The sequence below is a fragment of the Mchenga conophoros genome, linkage group LG20 (assembly GCF_057382185.1).
Source record: "Mchenga conophoros isolate Kocher_MC1m ecotype Shallow Benthic linkage group LG20, M_conophoros_male_GT1.1, whole genome shotgun sequence".
NCBI lineage: Eukaryota > Metazoa > Chordata > Actinopteri > Cichliformes > Cichlidae > Mchenga > Mchenga conophoros.
The window spans coordinates 8,857,765-8,875,137 of record NC_140545.1 but is presented as its reverse complement, the minus strand read 5'-3'; the positions used below and the strand labels follow the sequence as shown (position 1 = coordinate 8,875,137).

General features: G+C 39.3%; 1 protein-coding gene across 1 annotated transcript; it reads left to right on the top strand.

Annotated features, from left to right (window-relative positions):
- Nucleotides 1-313: 313 nt before the first annotated feature.
- On the top strand, nt 314-14,729 carry rhoab (ras homolog gene family, member Ab). Its single transcript, XM_085258558.1, has 5 exons — nt 314-466; nt 8,903-9,060; nt 10,468-10,588; nt 11,515-11,645; nt 11,850-14,729. Exons 2-5 carry the CDS (start codon nt 8,905-8,907, stop codon nt 12,021-12,023), a joined length of 582 nt encoding a protein of 193 aa, XP_085114684.1. The 5' UTR covers nt 314-466; nt 8,903-8,904; the 3' UTR covers nt 12,024-14,729.
- Nucleotides 14,730-17,373: the final 2,644 nt, after the last annotated feature.

Genomic DNA, 17,373 nt, shown 5'->3' with positions numbered 1-17,373 from the left:
CTGTTAAAGTGTAAGGAAATGTTGGAGTCAGTCGTTTTGGACACCGCGTAGTGGTTTAAGTAAGATTATTTTAGATTACCTGTAATTGGAAACCCTTGTAAAAGTCTTTTGGTTGGATAGAAACACTTACGCTGTTTTAAAACACATGTTAACCTGAGTGAAAGTCTTTTTTTAAAAATTCCACCTGTGAAATAGACTCTGTTTATGGCTCACATAGTACCCTGAAATTACACATTTCCACAAGTGTTCATACCAAGTCGTGCCCGCGCAGGTGTGGCTCTCAGGCTCGTGCCCGCCACCCCTCCCCCTCTGCTAGAAACTACAAACCTTAGCGGCTCGCTCTCGTCAAGTAATTCATTGTATCAGATTTAGACGGGAGGAAGCAGCGAGCGAGTCGGCTGGTCGGAAAAACAACTTTGGTCCGGGAAACACTGAAAAACCCAACTGCTAGGCACATAAACTGAAGGTAAACAACTTTCTGCGATATCCGACTATGATGAAATGTTGTTTCTTTCGCACTGTTATTTTTAAAAGTGATGGAAATATTTTTTTAAAGTTGCCCGGAGCTGAGCGAGGCCGTGCTAGCGAAGCTAAAAGCTAGCGATGTTAGCTTACGGTAGCTAAGTTAGCCTTTCCCCGAGCCGACCTCTATTTTAGTGCCGCTTCCGCAGTTGCTGTTCAGTTGTGCTGAAGAAAAAACTAGTGTGTGCTTATCGTAGAAAGTCTTTCGACCCCTGCCTCCCCCTAAAGAAAATTATCAGGCTATACCGGGCACTGTTTACAAACTGTGCAAACTTAGCAAGGCTTATAAATGGAACCGCAAAGATTGGTCTAGATTGTCGAGTCTTAACCAAACAATGAGGCGATTTTCCTGACTTGCCTCGGCTGATCAGGCGGTTCTCCGGCGTCTCTTTTTTGTCTGTTAGTATGGCTGTTAGGCGGGTTATAATTTTCCCGTGACTAGTTAAAGATAAGAAGGGCGGTGTGAAAGAGCGTTGCAGTTTCTTTAAAACCTAAAATTCATATTTCTCGTCATTTTGTACGCTTTAGAAGGCGTCAGTTGTACTTGGGCGCACCATTTCTACTTATTAGGGCATTTTAAGAGTTGCGTTTTCTTTGAGACGCTTTGTGGCGAGAAGGTTTTACCTCTGGTAAATCGTATGTGTGTTATGTGTGGATCTCGCTTGGTGTGTAGTTTGGATGTTGGCCACCCACCCATTCTTCCACTGCGGACACACTAGCCATCTGTTGCCTCTGTGATGACGCCATTTTTCTGGTGACCCACCCAGTGGCTAGCTGGTTAAAAAAATGTTTGGTTTAACACTCCCGAGCTCTCACAGGCGACACAACTTTTTCTGTACCTTGGCTATAGTGGACGACCATGTATAGCAGAAGTCAGCTTTCTAACCCGCCACATGGGTGTTGCTTGGTGATACCAAAGTGATCCATCATCATATTTATGCGTTATGGTTATTGTTGATGTGACAGTATCATGGGTGTGACTTTGTGTTCTCTCACAGTTAAAATCAAAACTAAAGATCTAATGCAGTCTTGGGGAGATGGTAGCAGTGTATATGTAATTGTCAAGTTGACAGAAGTATTTCCTGTTCTTTTTTTTCTTTTCTTTGACTAATAATGAGAAACTGTTACATGTAATCTAGTGCCGGAGCCAGTGACCACAATCGCAAAGCATAGCTTTTTGTATAGCATATAAATTGATTTTAAAGTACTGTACATTAATAATCAAAGTAAATATTTCTTGACATTATTCTTTTCAATGTAGAATAGCCTCCAGGGTAACTCCTTCATAAGGTTCTATCACTCTGAATCTGCCTCCTAATACACGAGCAAGGTTTTACTGCAGGACTTGCGGGTTGTTGCCCTTGAAGCTGTTAACTAAATTCATATCCTCTCCACTGTAATAGAGGAAGATGATGGCTTTTGAACAGTATCCAATTTAGATAAATGGTCAGCTTTGTCAAAATAATTTCATACCGATTAAGACTTCTTACCCATACCACATATATATCAGTACATGCGTGATGACAAAGACAAGCCCAAAGTGTAGGATGGTGATGAATGGGTGGCTGGAATTTGTGTGCTGATTATTGGTAATTGTTCTGCAGCCTTATTATCCACAATAGTGTCTCCAGAGGTTTGTACCAAAGAAACTGTAATTGTTTTTATTTTATTCTTTAAATTCCAGTTGGTACCATAATCATTTTTAAAATGGTGTATATTAAATGTTTAACAGTAATTTTATTGGCTGTGCTTATCTGTAGATCAACTGGTCTCATACACTTGATGGTATGCTTAACCTAAGCTAATAAAAGCTTCTGGTATTGATTATGGTAACTGGAGTCTCAGAACTGAAATGCATTTTGAAATTGTTGTTAACAAGAATTGATTGAGCCTTTGAAATTTGACAGTAGTGCTTTTACTTATGGTTTTCTTTTTCATTTTAATTGATGATTGATGACTGTGCCTCCTGTTTGCGGAGTAATTCAGTAAGATGTAGTTATCAACGAACAGTTATCAGAATGTAGTATGTAATAGGAACCTACATTTCTACTATATGTATTGTATTAATAAGGCCCACGATGTTGTTCCCTTTAATTTAATGTTGTGTAAAGTACACATTATAGTATGCATGTTTCATTGTATGTTTATAACGCTACATGGCTAATCCGTTCAATGCTGTAAAAAACATTTCCTGTTTATAGAACTGGGCTTGAAAGGGCATCACATATGTGCATACTTTAAAAGTAAATTTGAAAACCGAGACCAGAATTGCTCCCACAGTAACTTACAGTGGTTTTTATCTTCGTGTATTGTGATGCCCAACTGGAGCTGCTAGTGCTATTAGTTAAAACATTGAGTGTGGTAAAGTTCATTCAAGTATGAAATGCACTGAAAATTCAAAAGAAAAATTGGATTTATTTTATTTTGTTTATGATCAAAAACTGTGGCATAAATAGTTATTTCCTCTAGATTCGTACCTGCCTGAAAAATGAGAGATGAACTGAACCGTGGGTTTAAAGAAATGCTACACCCTTAAAATAAATGAATTATCATCTGATCGCATACAGGGCAAAACCGAAACCGTGACGTACAGATTCATCTGCACTGTTTATACCGACAATGGTCTGATATTTACAGATGGCTGTCTAGCCACTTTTAGCAAACCAGCAGGGACAAACTGGAGTACACACAATGTTGAATCAAGTTCAGCAACATTGTACTTGGTAGGCTGAGATGACATCCAGTCAAAAAACCATGGGTTTGACCAGTGTGAAGAAGCTGTTTTCAATTCAATCTTTCACACAGACAGAATTCCTAGATCACAGGGGACATGGCCAGACAGCTAACTTGATGAGCAAATACTGTAAGGTCATAATTTAAAGGGCTGTCTTGACCAAAGGTAGCTAGTATAACAAGCTCGTCTTTGTTACTTTGACATGTAATGACCTGAGTTCCAAAGTAAATTCATACACCGTGTATCTCTAGCCAAACTGCTTACAGCAGGTGACTACTGCCTACATTAAGTACAGGTTATGTTAGGGGAAAAATCGCTGAAATGCAAATATTTCTCTTCTTGAATACAACCCTTGTGAGCAGCCTAGTCATTTCATTAGCTGAAGATCTATGACATGTTGTCAAGTCTGTAGTGCTTTAGCAAACTAATAGCGCATACATTACCAAGCAGTTTTAAAGGGGATATTTTTATACTGCATTTTTCCGTTATGTATGTGCTGTACATATTGATAATAAATTGCATTTCTTTGGGCTGCAATTTATTATCAATATGTACAGCACATACATGTTAGATCACAGAAGAAGCTTGTGTCACGTATCTGTGAGAAATTGAAATATTTATCAGCCAGCAGTCAGTTAACCAGCCTTAAGTGGGGGTAATTTTCCACCCTGGAGAATGTATGTGTGGGGTTTTTCCTCACCAAGCATACACACCTTATCGATGCCACCGTGGCACTTTCTAAAGGTTTCTTGTCTTGTCTTTTGTTTTGTTTTTGTTGTTGTTTTCTTTCTAGCAGACAAGATGATGAATCATCAGGTGCACAGTAATGTTTAAGGCTGTGTCATACAAAGTGAAAATGCTGACAGAATAGCATGTCACTTCACACTTGAATGACGTGTGAAAGCATTATGGAAGTGTTTTTGTGTTTGAAAGTGGTTGTGTATCTAAACAGGGCTGCTTTTCATAAGTAACCAGAAATGCCTACTTGATTTTTTTTTTTTTTAATATAATATTTTAACAAACTAACAAAAAACTGCTGGCTAAGTGTATATTAACCAGTTGTTATTTGTTGCTCTCTGCTTCTCTGTGTACTCTTCGCTGTAATTTGATCCTGTTGGTTGTCAACGTCTCTCTCATTTGAGTTAATCTAATAGACTCTTGCTGACTACCATGCTAATTGGGTGGGGATTTGCACGTGTAGCCTAGTCCATACTATCTACAAGGTTATGACTGACAAGTGAAGTAACATGTTACCTTGGTTTGCTGCTCATCCAGCATACAACACAGCTTGTATAACCAGCCGTGTTTTGTTAAACTCGAACAATATACTATCTTTAGTGACGGTCAGCTTGCCCACTATCTGCGTTATCACCATGATGTCAATGTCTGAGAATGTGGTGTTTTTGAAAAGGACTTGTTACGTCACTCCTGTTAATTGACAAACATGTTTAAATTTAGCATGGCTATGAAAAATGGGCTGCCTAAATTTTAACAGCCGATGATGATGTGTGGAAATCTTCATTTCACATTCTGTTTGTTGTAAACAGGTAGACAATGCTCAAGTTTTATTTTTTCATTGACTACATCTGGATTTTAGAAAAGGAATGATTAACTAACAATTATCCTGTCGTTTAAATGTACATCTAGAGACACTAAGGGCACTTAGTCATTATTCAATGATGCCCCCTTGAAAGGTGCACGTTTACTTGATGCATTGGTCCAGAGATTTTACATTACAATCTACACGTCCTAAAAAAAATTGGCAGGTATGTGGAAACGTGCACAGAGCGTCACAGTCATTGTCTGATGACAACATTACGTCATAGATCCTAGCGTGCTCACAGCTCCAGAATCTGAAAACACGCTTTGTAGCTTTCAATCACGTGTGGGATGGGCAACATTGTTATGTAGTTTTTGTACTTTGGCCATCAGTATTCACCCTAAGAACTAATAATCAACCTATATTAATCTTTTGACAGCACTTCTGTACTAGGTCATACTTACATTGTGATAATTGTATTTACTGAAATTAACGCCTAAAACCAGCTTTATATCATTTCTATTGCGGAGACCCCTGCTAGCTATTAAGCATGGTTGGTACGTTTAACGACTTGACGTATAACCAACATTCATCAAAAGGAGGTCACAGATACTCATTTTTACCTAGTGGGCAAATTGACTGTATACCCACCTCTAGGCTACAGCTGCCCCAATTCTTGTCTTTTCCTTTTATTCTCAAGTCATGGTGGGGGTGATCTGATCCTTCCTTTTTTTTTTTTTTTTTTTTTTTTTTTTTTTTTTCCCTCCTTTTTTTGGACGCCGATGTCCTACTTAGACAATTCATCTACCATTTATGAGATGCTTTCCATGCTTTTTAGATTTGATAACTAGAAATTGAAAAGAAAATGTGTAACATAATTATTAACTAATTTATGTTCACTTGCTTCATCCTCTGTTTCTTCATTTCTATGGGAAGGGGCTAACTGAGCAGAGCAGCGGGCATAAGATGAAGACAACGCAATTTGTTCCTGAGCGCAATACAAGCCAGTCCTGGCCAGAGCATTAACAGCTCTGTCACAGTTGCTCTGCTTGGCAAGCAAATTTTAAAAAATGAGAGAGTGAAGCCCACAGGGAAGAGCAGCATAGCCAGCGAGTGACAGGAACTCTAGCATGTGTGAATTTAACCTGTGGTTGATGAATGTGTTCTGTGGAAAAAATCTTAGTGGTGGAAGTAAGCCCTTTGTTCAGATGTGCTGTGCTTTAGGAAAACGCTGCCTTTTCATCAGAAATTTACTGATTTTGTTGCCAGAAACTAAAGACTGTAGGCACATGTATCTGAGAATTTCAGTTGCATGCAAATTACTATATGGACGTAGGGCTGCTCAATTAATCGAATTTTAATCACGATTACGATCTGGGCTTTCAACGATCATTAAAAATGACTGAGCCGATTATTAGCCCCTCCCTCATTTATCCGCGACACCTTATAAACCGGTCCGTGGCGCAAAAAAGGTTGGAGACCGCTGATTAAGAGGACCCGAGGGAAGCTCGGAAAGCTAAGCAGAAGTTATTTGGAGAGGAGAGTGACTGCCGTTGGTTGAAAAGAGAGTTTAAAAAAAAAAAACTTCAATGGTGTTGCACACTATTTTATATTATTTTTTTAAAGTCATTGTTAACCCTTTAAAGCCGGTCAGAGCAGCACGCTCCGTTTTGCGTAACTATTTTTAAATCCCTGTAGAACCTGGACCGTGTAAGCTAGCGCAATAATTTGTTTTGCATATGAAACCGGAGGAGTTGTACTTACATCTTATGCCATCAGCTTGTCCTCGGTCACGGTTTCGTTCCACATATAGCTTTGCAAAAATTGCATAAAAAGCGCTTGCAGGAACAAAAACATAATATTCCAGAAACACGCTTTGCTGTTCCTATCAGCTGTTCGTAACACTTCCCACAGTGAAATGAGGCACATGCTGTTTTCTTTGCAAATTTGCATCATAGGATTGTTTTTTGTTTTTCCTGCAGTATATAAAAATTGCTGTATCTCCAAAATAAAACTATGAAGACACTCAAAATAAATTTCCTGTGGTGGGAAACTATTTTTTGCAACTTTATTGTATTTAAAGTTTTGAGGGATAAACCTCTTAAATTTCTCCAAGTAGAAATATATGTAAACAAAACAAAAGCGATTTTCAATTTTTTTTGTAGTTTATTGCACTTTTTTGCAATTTATGTAATTACTATGCACTTAATGCATACATATTATTAAAATATGGGCTATAACAGTTGTATTGATGTATAGCAACTTGAAATGCTCCCACAAATGGCACTACAGCATGTAAAAAAAAAAAATATATATATATATATATATATATATATAAGCTCTGGTGGACTTGGTTCTATAGTAGGTCTTAAAGGGTTAAATAAATATCGTCAAATAATCGTGATCTCAATTTCAGTGAAAATAATCATGATTATCATTTTTGCCATAATCGAGCAGCCTTATATGGACGCACACACAAACATAATGGTATATTAACTAATTTTTATTTTCATGCAGCTGGGGTTTTATTAAACTATGGTACATCAATAAAACTCTGGTACCCTAGCAGATTAAAGGGGCCAGTTAAACAAAGATACATCTCCAGAACTGCAGCAGATTAACACCATATTTTAGCTGACGGATTGAAAGACAACAGGAGAGGTGTCAAGCAGTTTGCTCTCTACCACGCCTCCACCTGACTCACTATGATGGAGATAGCAGGGTAGAGAATGATGATTGGCACTCCACACTGCTATACCTTCTCAAACCAAGGAGGAAATATCCATTCAGGGATGTGATTTATTAGCCCTGCTATGTGAGGTCCCGTTGTCCTTGTGCTGTTAGCAAGTACACAGTATATGTACTGTGTTGGTGTGAAAGTCTAAGCAGCAGGGCCACCATGACAAATGAGCTATGTTTGATGTGTGCTCAATGAATAAAGAGAGCGTTTCAGTGTGTCCAGCTGAACAACGCTAGCATTTAAAACACATTTCCTATTCAAATGAAGACAAGTCACCTTCTTTTGTCCTGTTTAGTGTCTCAGATTTTTTTTTCTTTTTAAATGTGGCTGAGATTATAGTCATTTTCCATAGTTTAAACAGCAGTGCATATTAAATAATTGTAAAATATCTGTGGAGGTTCAGCAGAAAATCCAAAACACTGGCACTCATTTCGTGTCTTTAACATTCAGCTGAATGCAATTTCCCAACATGGACTGATCCTAGCTGCTGCAAACCAGTGACACAAGACTGCATGTCACTCATTTGCACTAACTTCCCTTAACTCTGTTGGGCAAGTTCATCTCACACCCACACTGGTGCGCTTGTTGGGTCATTTACAATAATGAATTACTGGAACCTTGACTCAGTACTTCCTAGTAGCTCGCATCTTTGTGCACCACACAACACCTTTGTGATGTTGTGTATAGGTAGTGCAGAAAACGTGCAGTGCAGTTAGAAGAACAGGGGACAGTGTAAACACTACACGTATTCTTAAGTTACATGCACAAGACATTGGATTATTAATGAAAGTGGGTTACAGTTATTTACTCAATTTTACATCGAGAATGTGAACAACGTAATTAACCTTTTTAGTTTTTAACAAACTATATGTAGTAGCCTGCAGGAAGTTTAACTTTACCCCAATACAAAATGATTCCTGCTCTTTTCTTTGCCATTTTTATCAAGTATACTCTGTTTTCAAATCAGTTTGAATAGTGATACCAATATATTTCTGATTATTTTCTGATTTCATTAATCATTTCACAACTCTGGGGGGCTTCTGAGACTGAGTTGCTTTTCAGCTATGTGGTTTAAAGGTGTTAAGTGTAGTGTTGCATAGTTCAGGTGCACCTAGCAACACTACCCTTCTATGTGGCACAAATGTGACTCAACTTTCACATTTTTCTCTGTTCTCATGCTCAAAATGGGCAGTCAAACAAGACCTGAGTAGCACAAATTTTATTTGTGAACAGGAGAGTAATTCTCCCAGTGGTTACAGTCAGTGCCTTTTTGATGCTCTGCTGTAATGCCATGCTATACATATACTTCATACAACGCTTTTCCTGTGGTTCCCTGATTAAAATGTTCCTTTTTGTATTCCACCAGGGATGGCAGCCATCCGTAAGAAGCTGGTAATAGTGGGGGATGGAGCGTGCGGGAAGACTTGCCTTCTAATTGTCTTCAGCAAAGATCAGTTCCCTGAAGTCTATGTCCCCACTGTGTTTGAGAACTACGTTGCTGACATAGAGGTGGACAGCAAACAGGTGAGACAACTGCAGGGATTCGAACTACTACACTGCCTACTGATACTTAATGTCATGTAAGAGTGGTGCTTTGGGGTAGATGCTTTAGACCTGTTGACCCATCTGCATAAGTGACTGTTTTACTCTGTGAACAAATTTAAAGATTCTTACCTGAATTATATTTTTTGAATATTTTAATAAAGTAGGTGACTCAGTCTTGGGTCTTCTAAATGTCACAGCACATCTTTCCCTTCCTTACTATCTGCACTGGTTTTTGTGCTGGGACTCATTTCCTGGGTGCTTAATCATGCTCAGTGCTTTAATTCTACCTTCAGGGCCAAGTGAGCAAGTGTTGAAAAAATGTACTGTTCCATTTTCACATCTTCCTTCACACAACAGCAGTCATCTGCTAAGTCTGGTTTCTTTTTGAGCTTGGTCATCATGTTTTACAAAGTGTCTGTAGCTTGTGTGTTTGCACTAAGTGAGGATTATATAAAATATAGTAGGACACTCTGCTCTGGAGTTCAGTGGATTTGATTATTTAGCACTCCACACATATCCTGTGTGGGTGGAGTTAGTTCCTCCCAGATAACTGCGGCAGCCAGCCTCATCAGTCACAAACTCTTGAGTCCTGACCTCTTTGTGGGTTAATAGGATTCTGGGACGGGAAGTCTTTATTGGCTGTCTGATTTCTAACCTCCTGTGCTGCTGCAAAGGATTCATGCTTCTTGAAGTGTGACACTTTTCCAAATGCCTTCTTTTACCATTTAGATTTGCATTCTGTATAGAGAAGATGTTATGTCACTGTCATGTTTTGTATTGTCTCTGAAATTAAATGGCACGTGCAGAATGAACAAGAGCACAATTTATGTGAGCACATTGTTGGTATTTTTTCCCCTACCTCTTACAAATTTGGCACGTGTATTACATATACCAAGGCTTTGCAGAAATATTAATTTAAACTAAAATTGCTCTTTGAATGTGATTGATTTTAGGCAGCTTGTGGATGTTCTCTTATGTCTGGCTAATAATGTAATGCTTTATATGGCTTTCAAACTGGGTATTCAAAAGGTTGTGAAGAGAATATTTGAACTATTGAATGGCAACAGCTGGGGAAAAAAATGTATTTATCATTTCCATATCATAGATCATCACTCTTTCAGGTCTTTTTCAAATTATAATTAGTGATTATGTTAGTAATCCTTGCCAGTTTAAGGTTGTAAAAAAAGCCTTTGTTGTCAGGACTGTCTGCTGCAGGTGTCGCTCACCTTCTTTGCTGGCTTCAGTGTAAAAGTTATGCTGATCAAGATGAAAATTACACATTTTTCCATCCCCTTTTGATCAGTTTTTAAAAGTTTTCCTTGTTCTGCTTTCATCAAATCTCATCTTTTGTCCTTCTTTGCCTTCTCTTTTCTCAATGTTGGTCAGGTGGAGTTGGCTCTTTGGGACACAGCAGGTCAGGAGGACTATGACAGACTGAGACCTCTCTCCTATCCAGACACTGACGTCATCCTCATGTGTTTCTCCATAGACAGCCCTGACAGCTTGGGTGTGTACAAAGCAAACACATTCTTGCAGTTGCATACACTCATGACATAAATAAAACAAATTCTCTCTTTTGTGTTGGCCACATTTCTGATTTCATTAGAAGATATTTCTGGACTGTTTTGATTGTGCACTTGCAGAGGAACTACTTACATTTGTGTGCACGCAGAGTAACAACTCGTTTGTTATGTAGTGTCATCCATTCCTGCTGTTAAACAGAGTCGTATCTTTTTTCCTCATGATGATTATTAACAGCACTTCCATGATCACATGGAAATGGCTGTACATAAAAGTGATAAAAGCAGCAGAAAAATTAAACTGCCAGAGATTAATTAAGCTTCAATGAAAGGACATAGTTGTAATAAAACAAAGTCTTATTGCACGAAAGATTGTCATATATCTTCAAAGCAACATTTTTTGCTGACCAAGTAAGATAACATTTGATACTCAGTGGAGATAAAAGCAGAGCTCTTTCTTCTTTTCAGAAACATAATTTAATTATGTCTGCATAAGCTTAAATTTTAAAGACTGATCAGAACGCTGACATCCTCCAATTTTACTCTGCTAACACATTTAAATGTAAATGCAGCTGCGGTGACATCAAACTGCTTTGTTTTTGCAAAGAATGCAATGATGGTTTGTGGTGCCCACTTTTCCTATGAAAAAATGGGATTAAATGGTAAATAGTACTTTGTTTCTCCTTTAAGTGAGACACAGAGGGCTACAAAAAGATAAACAAGTCCACTGGAACAGGGCAGGGATGGACACATCATCACTGGAGAATGTCTTAAAGCAAAAAAAAGAAAGAAAAAAGGGTCACCTCAGGCATAAAGGGCTCTCAATTAAATTTTAGTCTGACAGTTATAACACTTAAACAATTGAATTATTTGTTTGTTTATGCCTCCCGTCTCTGGTCTTTGTCCATTACAGAAAACATTCCAGAGAAGTGGACCCCGGAGGTCAAACACTTCTGTCCAAACGTTCCCATCATTCTGGTCGGAAACAAGAAAGATCTGCGTAATGATGAGCACACACGCAGAGAGCTGGCCAAGATGAAACAGGTGCCTGACTTTTTACTTGGTTTGAATTAACATGTTTGTTCTGAACTAAGCGAGAGTGAATCTTAAGTGTTCTTCTGATTTTTAGATCTTGAATTAGTGGTGCCGTGTTTCTGCCAGTCACTATAGCAAAAGCTGTTTGAGATTAAACACTTATCTAGAATATGTGTGTTCCTAAACTACCACTTTGTTTTTCTCGGCTAATAGGAGCCAGTGAAATCAGAAGAGGGCCGAGACATGGCCGGGCGGATTGCAGCATTTGGCTACATGGAGTGCTCTGCTAAGACAAAGGACGGCGTGCGGGAGGTGTTTGAGATGGCCACCAGGGCAGCACTGCAGGCCCGTCGTGGGAAAAAGAGCAATAAATGTGTGCTACTGTAAATTGGCCGTCATATTTGGACTGTTTCACCCTGGGTTACTATACCTGGGGATAGGGCTTGGGAGGGACAGAGGGATTACAAGATGGGAGGGAGGGAGGGGGAGGAAGAAAAGAGTGCAGTAAATGACTACCGCTGTAACCTGGCTGTTTGTTGGACTGAATTTACCCTGGGACTTGGGTTTGAAAGGCTTTGATGGCAAAGTACAGGTGGGGAGACGAAGGGAAGGGAGGTGGTAAACGACTACCGCTGTAAACCATTGGGCTCTTTACCTGTGGGTTTACCATCTGGGTGGGAAATTTACACCAGCGACCAGCCAAATGCTGGAACAGTTACTTTTCAACAAGCCACTTACACTGATAAAGATCCTTAAGATCGAGTCCTTCGTAAAATCTAGCTGACTGGTAGCCCTGATAAAGTTGCTCATGAATTACAGGGAGTTGGGGACAATAACAAAATTTTTTAAAGTTACCTGAATGGATGACCAGACAGACGGAAGGGAGAAACGGACAGCACAGTAAATGAGTACCACTGTAAAAGGCCACCAGTGGACTTCATCCCCAGGTGCTCATGCCTGGAATTAGGGCTAAGATGGTGTGAAGTTTGGAAGATGGAGGGATGGGATGTATGAAGTTCTGAAGTGGCCACGATAAGACAGGGAAGCCAGGGCATCACTTCCTAGTTTTGCACTTTTATCTTACTCGTTATATGCTGTAGGTCAGTTAAAACAGCCCTCAATAGGAGACAAATCGCCAGTTAAATAAATTGAGTGCTCCTCAGAATGGTGCTTGAAACAAATTTGAGGTGTATTAGCTAGCACTTCAATCCGATGGAAGAAAAACTCTCTTATTGATAGGATTAAACTAGTAGTCACATGCTGTCAGGTGGGTTGTGTTATTGGAGAGGCATGGAGCATGCTCACATGCCATTTAGTTTCTCTTTGTAGTTAATCCTCTGTTTATAGACTCTGTGACAAACACATTTAGCCTCTACTCTTACTGGATAATCTGTTGCAGACACCTGACATTGAGTGCTGTTGTTATTTGAGGCTAGCTGCTTGTTTTAAACGAGATCTGAAGTGTATCTTATCACAATCTGCTTGCTTCAGATGATCTTAGTGTTTTAGAAAACACAGCCAGGTTCAGTTATTTCCAGGTTAGCAGCAGTGTGCCTTTGGTGGCCAGACAAGATGAGCATAAACATGCTGGAGTCTTAACTGCAGCTGGTTTGTCTACTTTAGTTCACATCTGAGGGTTCTTTAACATTTAAGTTCTTCAGACTGAATCAGTGGAAGTGGCAGGTGAATTGTGGTCCCATTGGAAGACAAAGGTAGCTTCCTGTGTTGCGTAGACCCACCTGAGCAAACTGCCATGGCTCTGCTCCCATCCCTTCCTGTTCCACAGCTGGCCGCTGGTGCTCATCCTCCTCTGGTTTTAGGCCAGGACAAAGAACAAGGAGGGGAGAGTAATGTTTACATGCACACCACTGATTTCCTTATTTGGGATGAATGACTATGAATATTACGTGTGTGTGCTTGTGTAAGCATGTAGAAGGGTCATGTGTACATTAAGCAGATCAGGTAAATTTTTTGAGGGGGGGGAGGGAACGGATACCTGGGATTTACCATCCCTTTTACAGGTTGCCTGTTAGTAACTCTGATCTGCTTTAACGGTTAAAGAGAGACAAACAACAAAGTGACATGACCTTTTTATCCCAGAACAGTGCATAGAAATGCCAGAATTGTCAGGTTGGTCAGCCAGGTGGATTTCGTATAACATGCAGGTGAGCCACATCAAAGAAATAACCACCTGCTGCTAATATAGTTTTGTTTTGTTAAAATAAAGAAAAAAGAAAATGTAGGCATGGCCAGTCTGAGGATTGGTTAGTCACCAGCCTTTCCTGACTTTACTGTGTATTTTGCTAACACATTCTGGCTCTCTTCTGTGAAAGCGTTGCGCCCTCCTGTTCTTCTTCCTGGTCTACAGGGAGGAGCCTGTTCTAGAAACCAGTCTCGTGGTGTTTGTTTTTATACTTTATTTCCAACTTCTTTAAAAAAAAAGTCATAAACATATGTTGTCTATCAGTATTTAAAAAAAATAAAAAATAAAATAAAAAATAAGAGGTGGAAGACTAGGGAATACTTATGTTGCTTTAGGTTTTTGTTTTTTCCTTCTCTGTGCTTTACCTGAATCTTTCTGATGATTTACTGTTGGTTTTAATAACCAATCAATCATCCCGCCAAATGCTGTTGTTGGGCAGTCAGGAGAAAGGCTGGCCTCTCGGCTGCCTGTCTAGAGCATCGCTAGGACAATTAGTGCTGGCTTTTTTTTTTCTGTTTGTTTGTTTTTGAACACACTGTTAGCTGAAAAGACAAAAAAGGAAAGCAAACTTTATTCTCATGTACAAATCATTTTTATTTCTAGTTTTTATTGTATTTTTAAGTCCTTATTTTGGATGCTGAAGTAGTGATTTAAACAAAGGAACAGGAAAAAAACAAGCTGTATGCAAAGTCTGTAAATATATTAAAAAAATAGGAAAAAAGATGTGGGTTTGTTCATACTAGGCTATACACACGCACATGACTGGAAACTATTTGTAAACTAGCTTTGGTTTGTGTAATAAATTACTTTCTATAACACACAACTCCTATTCATTATCGTCCGGGTTGGGGAAGAGCACTTTGGCTCAGTCAATAAACATGTAATATAAATGAATGGTTTAGTGTTTAATGTACTGGTGCCTTTATGTCTTAAGATTACAACACTATGTCTGAATACATGACAGTAAAACTAGCACGGGAAATCTAGAGAAAAATCCAGACAGCAGCTGAGGGGAAGTGAAACAACTTGAGATGCAATAGAGCATTTTAAAAGGAACCAATTCTTTCTTTTTTCCTTTTTAAGCCTTTACTCGAGAGGTACATTTCAGGAAAAAAAAGTAACATGAAGCAAAGACTCAACTCAAGGTTGCTGCAGCCAGAAACTAACTTAATGTTACGTGGGGGATGCACTAAATCTAAATGAGCTGCACAATACAGCTCAGGTGATCAGGGTTTAGGATTTAGTCTCTCGCAGGAAGCTTCAGTCATGCTCTTAATCTTAAAGTCATCCACACTTAATTTGTGCTACAGAACGTGGTCATTATTTTATACTTTGTGGTCTGAGATCAGTTCAGACTGAGAAGTCTCAACTCAGGATGAAAATATGAAATTGCATTCCCACTGCACCTTTAAACGTCAGAATGAGCTTAGATTAAATAAAAAGCTGATTCTCGCTGAAGTTTGATTACGACCTTGATAAATAACCAGTCGTTAGGATGACTGCTGCCTGGGGAGCAGAAAGTAACACCATACCACTCAAAGATGATGTTCCTGCGCTGCAGAGAGTGTGTGGGATGCTGAGGTGAGGCAGTTTCAGCCTGCGTGGGACGGTGCTGGATGTTGTGGGGCAAGTAATCGAGAATCTGCGAGTGTGTGCTGAGTGTGGTGCCACTCGGTGTCCAGCAGTGGTTGTGTAATGCAGCGTGGAGGAGTGGAAATCCAGGAATAAAATGGATTAAATGTATGAGCAGGATGGTACTTGCATGGAGCTGAGCCTACATACGCCTTTGTGTAACTTAAAAGAAAAAAATACCTCTGTGTAGCACATGTAAGCAGTCAAACGGCGTGGACTAAATACTGGTTAAAAAAAAATCTGCCTGTGTCAGTTCCTTTCTTGTGCTGCCAGACACTTTGATGTGAACACGGAAATCATGATTTGGAGAGTAATGATCGCCACGGGCATTCGAGTGCAAGAGGACACAGGAACAGAAATTAAGCATTCATTTAATATTCACAGAAGTAGCATAATAATGCCAGGCCATTTCAAAAGGAGGGGATATCAGAAACTCCGGCTACTTTATTATTTAAAAAAAAACCAATGCTGTGCAAAAAGCTTGAGGCACCATCGTCTCTTTATTATTTTGTTTCCAAGCAGCATGACTTTCTTGTCATTTTCTAAAGTGGTCTTGACCTATGGTTCTGAGTTTTCTGAGTTATAGTTTTCTGAAGGTCTTCCAAAGCTTTTCTTTAGACAAGTTTTCTTGCACAAACAATGAGCTATTAGCCAACAACTTGGCTCGGTGGAAGGGTGGCTATCAGGAAACCATTCTTAATGAAGGAAAACAGGGAGAAAAGGCTGATGTATTACAAGTTACACATTAAGAACTTGACTGAAAATCAGCAGGAACAGGTCTAATAGAGTGATGAATCCAAAGTATACATTTGTGGTTCAAATTGTCATCAGTATATAAAGAGGAAGTAAGCAGAGAGGTACAACAGTGAGTGTCTACAGCCATCTGTAAAACACACTGGAGGCTCTTTAATAGTTTGGTGCTGCATTTTAGCCAGTAAGTTTGGGGTGCTTGTAGAAAACTGATGGAAGTAGACTTTGACCCACCATGAAAAACTATCTAGAATGCGTCTGATTGGCCACATCTTCATTTTTCAGCACAAGAATAATCTCAAACATACTGCCAATGCAGTAAAACACCCAGTGGAGCACAATCAGTCATGGATTGGCCTCCTCAGAGCCCAGATCTCAACATGATTGAAGCAGTGTGGGATCATCTTGACAGAACAGAACAAAAGGCAGCCAACATCCAAAGAAGAGCTTTGAATGTCCTGCACTATTTAAAAGAAATAAAAGAAAGCTTGACTAAGAGTTCAGGCTGTGTTCAAAAATAAAGGTGATTTTGATATTGGAGTTGTGCAAACTCTATTTTTGCCTTATATACTGTATTTACGTGTATTTACATGCACATTTCCATAAATCTCTGCACCCGTTTCCCATCTCCAAAACATAAGAAAATGAGAGGTACTTTAAGATTTTTGCTCAGTAATATTAAATGATATAGAAAATATGCCTCTAGTATACAGGTAGGAGGTCGTCTCCAACAGTAAACTACAAAAGCCACAGTGGGCGGATGTGAGAGGAACCACGTCAACTTAAGCCTGCCAGACTGCAAAGGACCGACCTCCGTGACTGCGGACCTTCTTGTAGGAGAGGGCCTCATCCAGAAACAATAAGCTGTGTTGTACTCTATTCTTATTTTACCGACTCTGCCCTCGTGATCTCATCTGTTTCCTGTTTGTCACTAAACGGGCACAGCCTCAGTCTCAGTAAAGTTTGTAATAACCGTATTAAAATGCTGTTACACTTGCAAAGTGGCAAACACAACACAGGCACACAAGAAGCAACATTGTTAGAACCACTGTAGTTTGTTGTAGTCACAGCTACACCAGCTATGACTATACAGACAGACACTTAAGACATATTAAGGGTATTCCCGACTTAATAAAAAGCACCTCCTCAACT

Bases quoted from the DNA above. Each gene is read 5' to 3' on its own strand.
- rhoab (XM_085258558.1), top strand. From the start codon at position 8,905: ATGGCAGCCATCCGTAAGAAGCTGGTAATAGTGGGGGATGGAGCGTGC. The intron at 9,061-10,467 runs GTGAGACAACTG...AATGTTGGTCAG, and splicing joins TAGAGGTGGACAGCAAACAG to GTGGAGTTGGCTCTTTGGGA. The intron at 10,589-11,514 runs GTGTGTACAAAG...TGTCCATTACAG, and splicing joins AGACAGCCCTGACAGCTTGG to AAAACATTCCAGAGAAGTGG.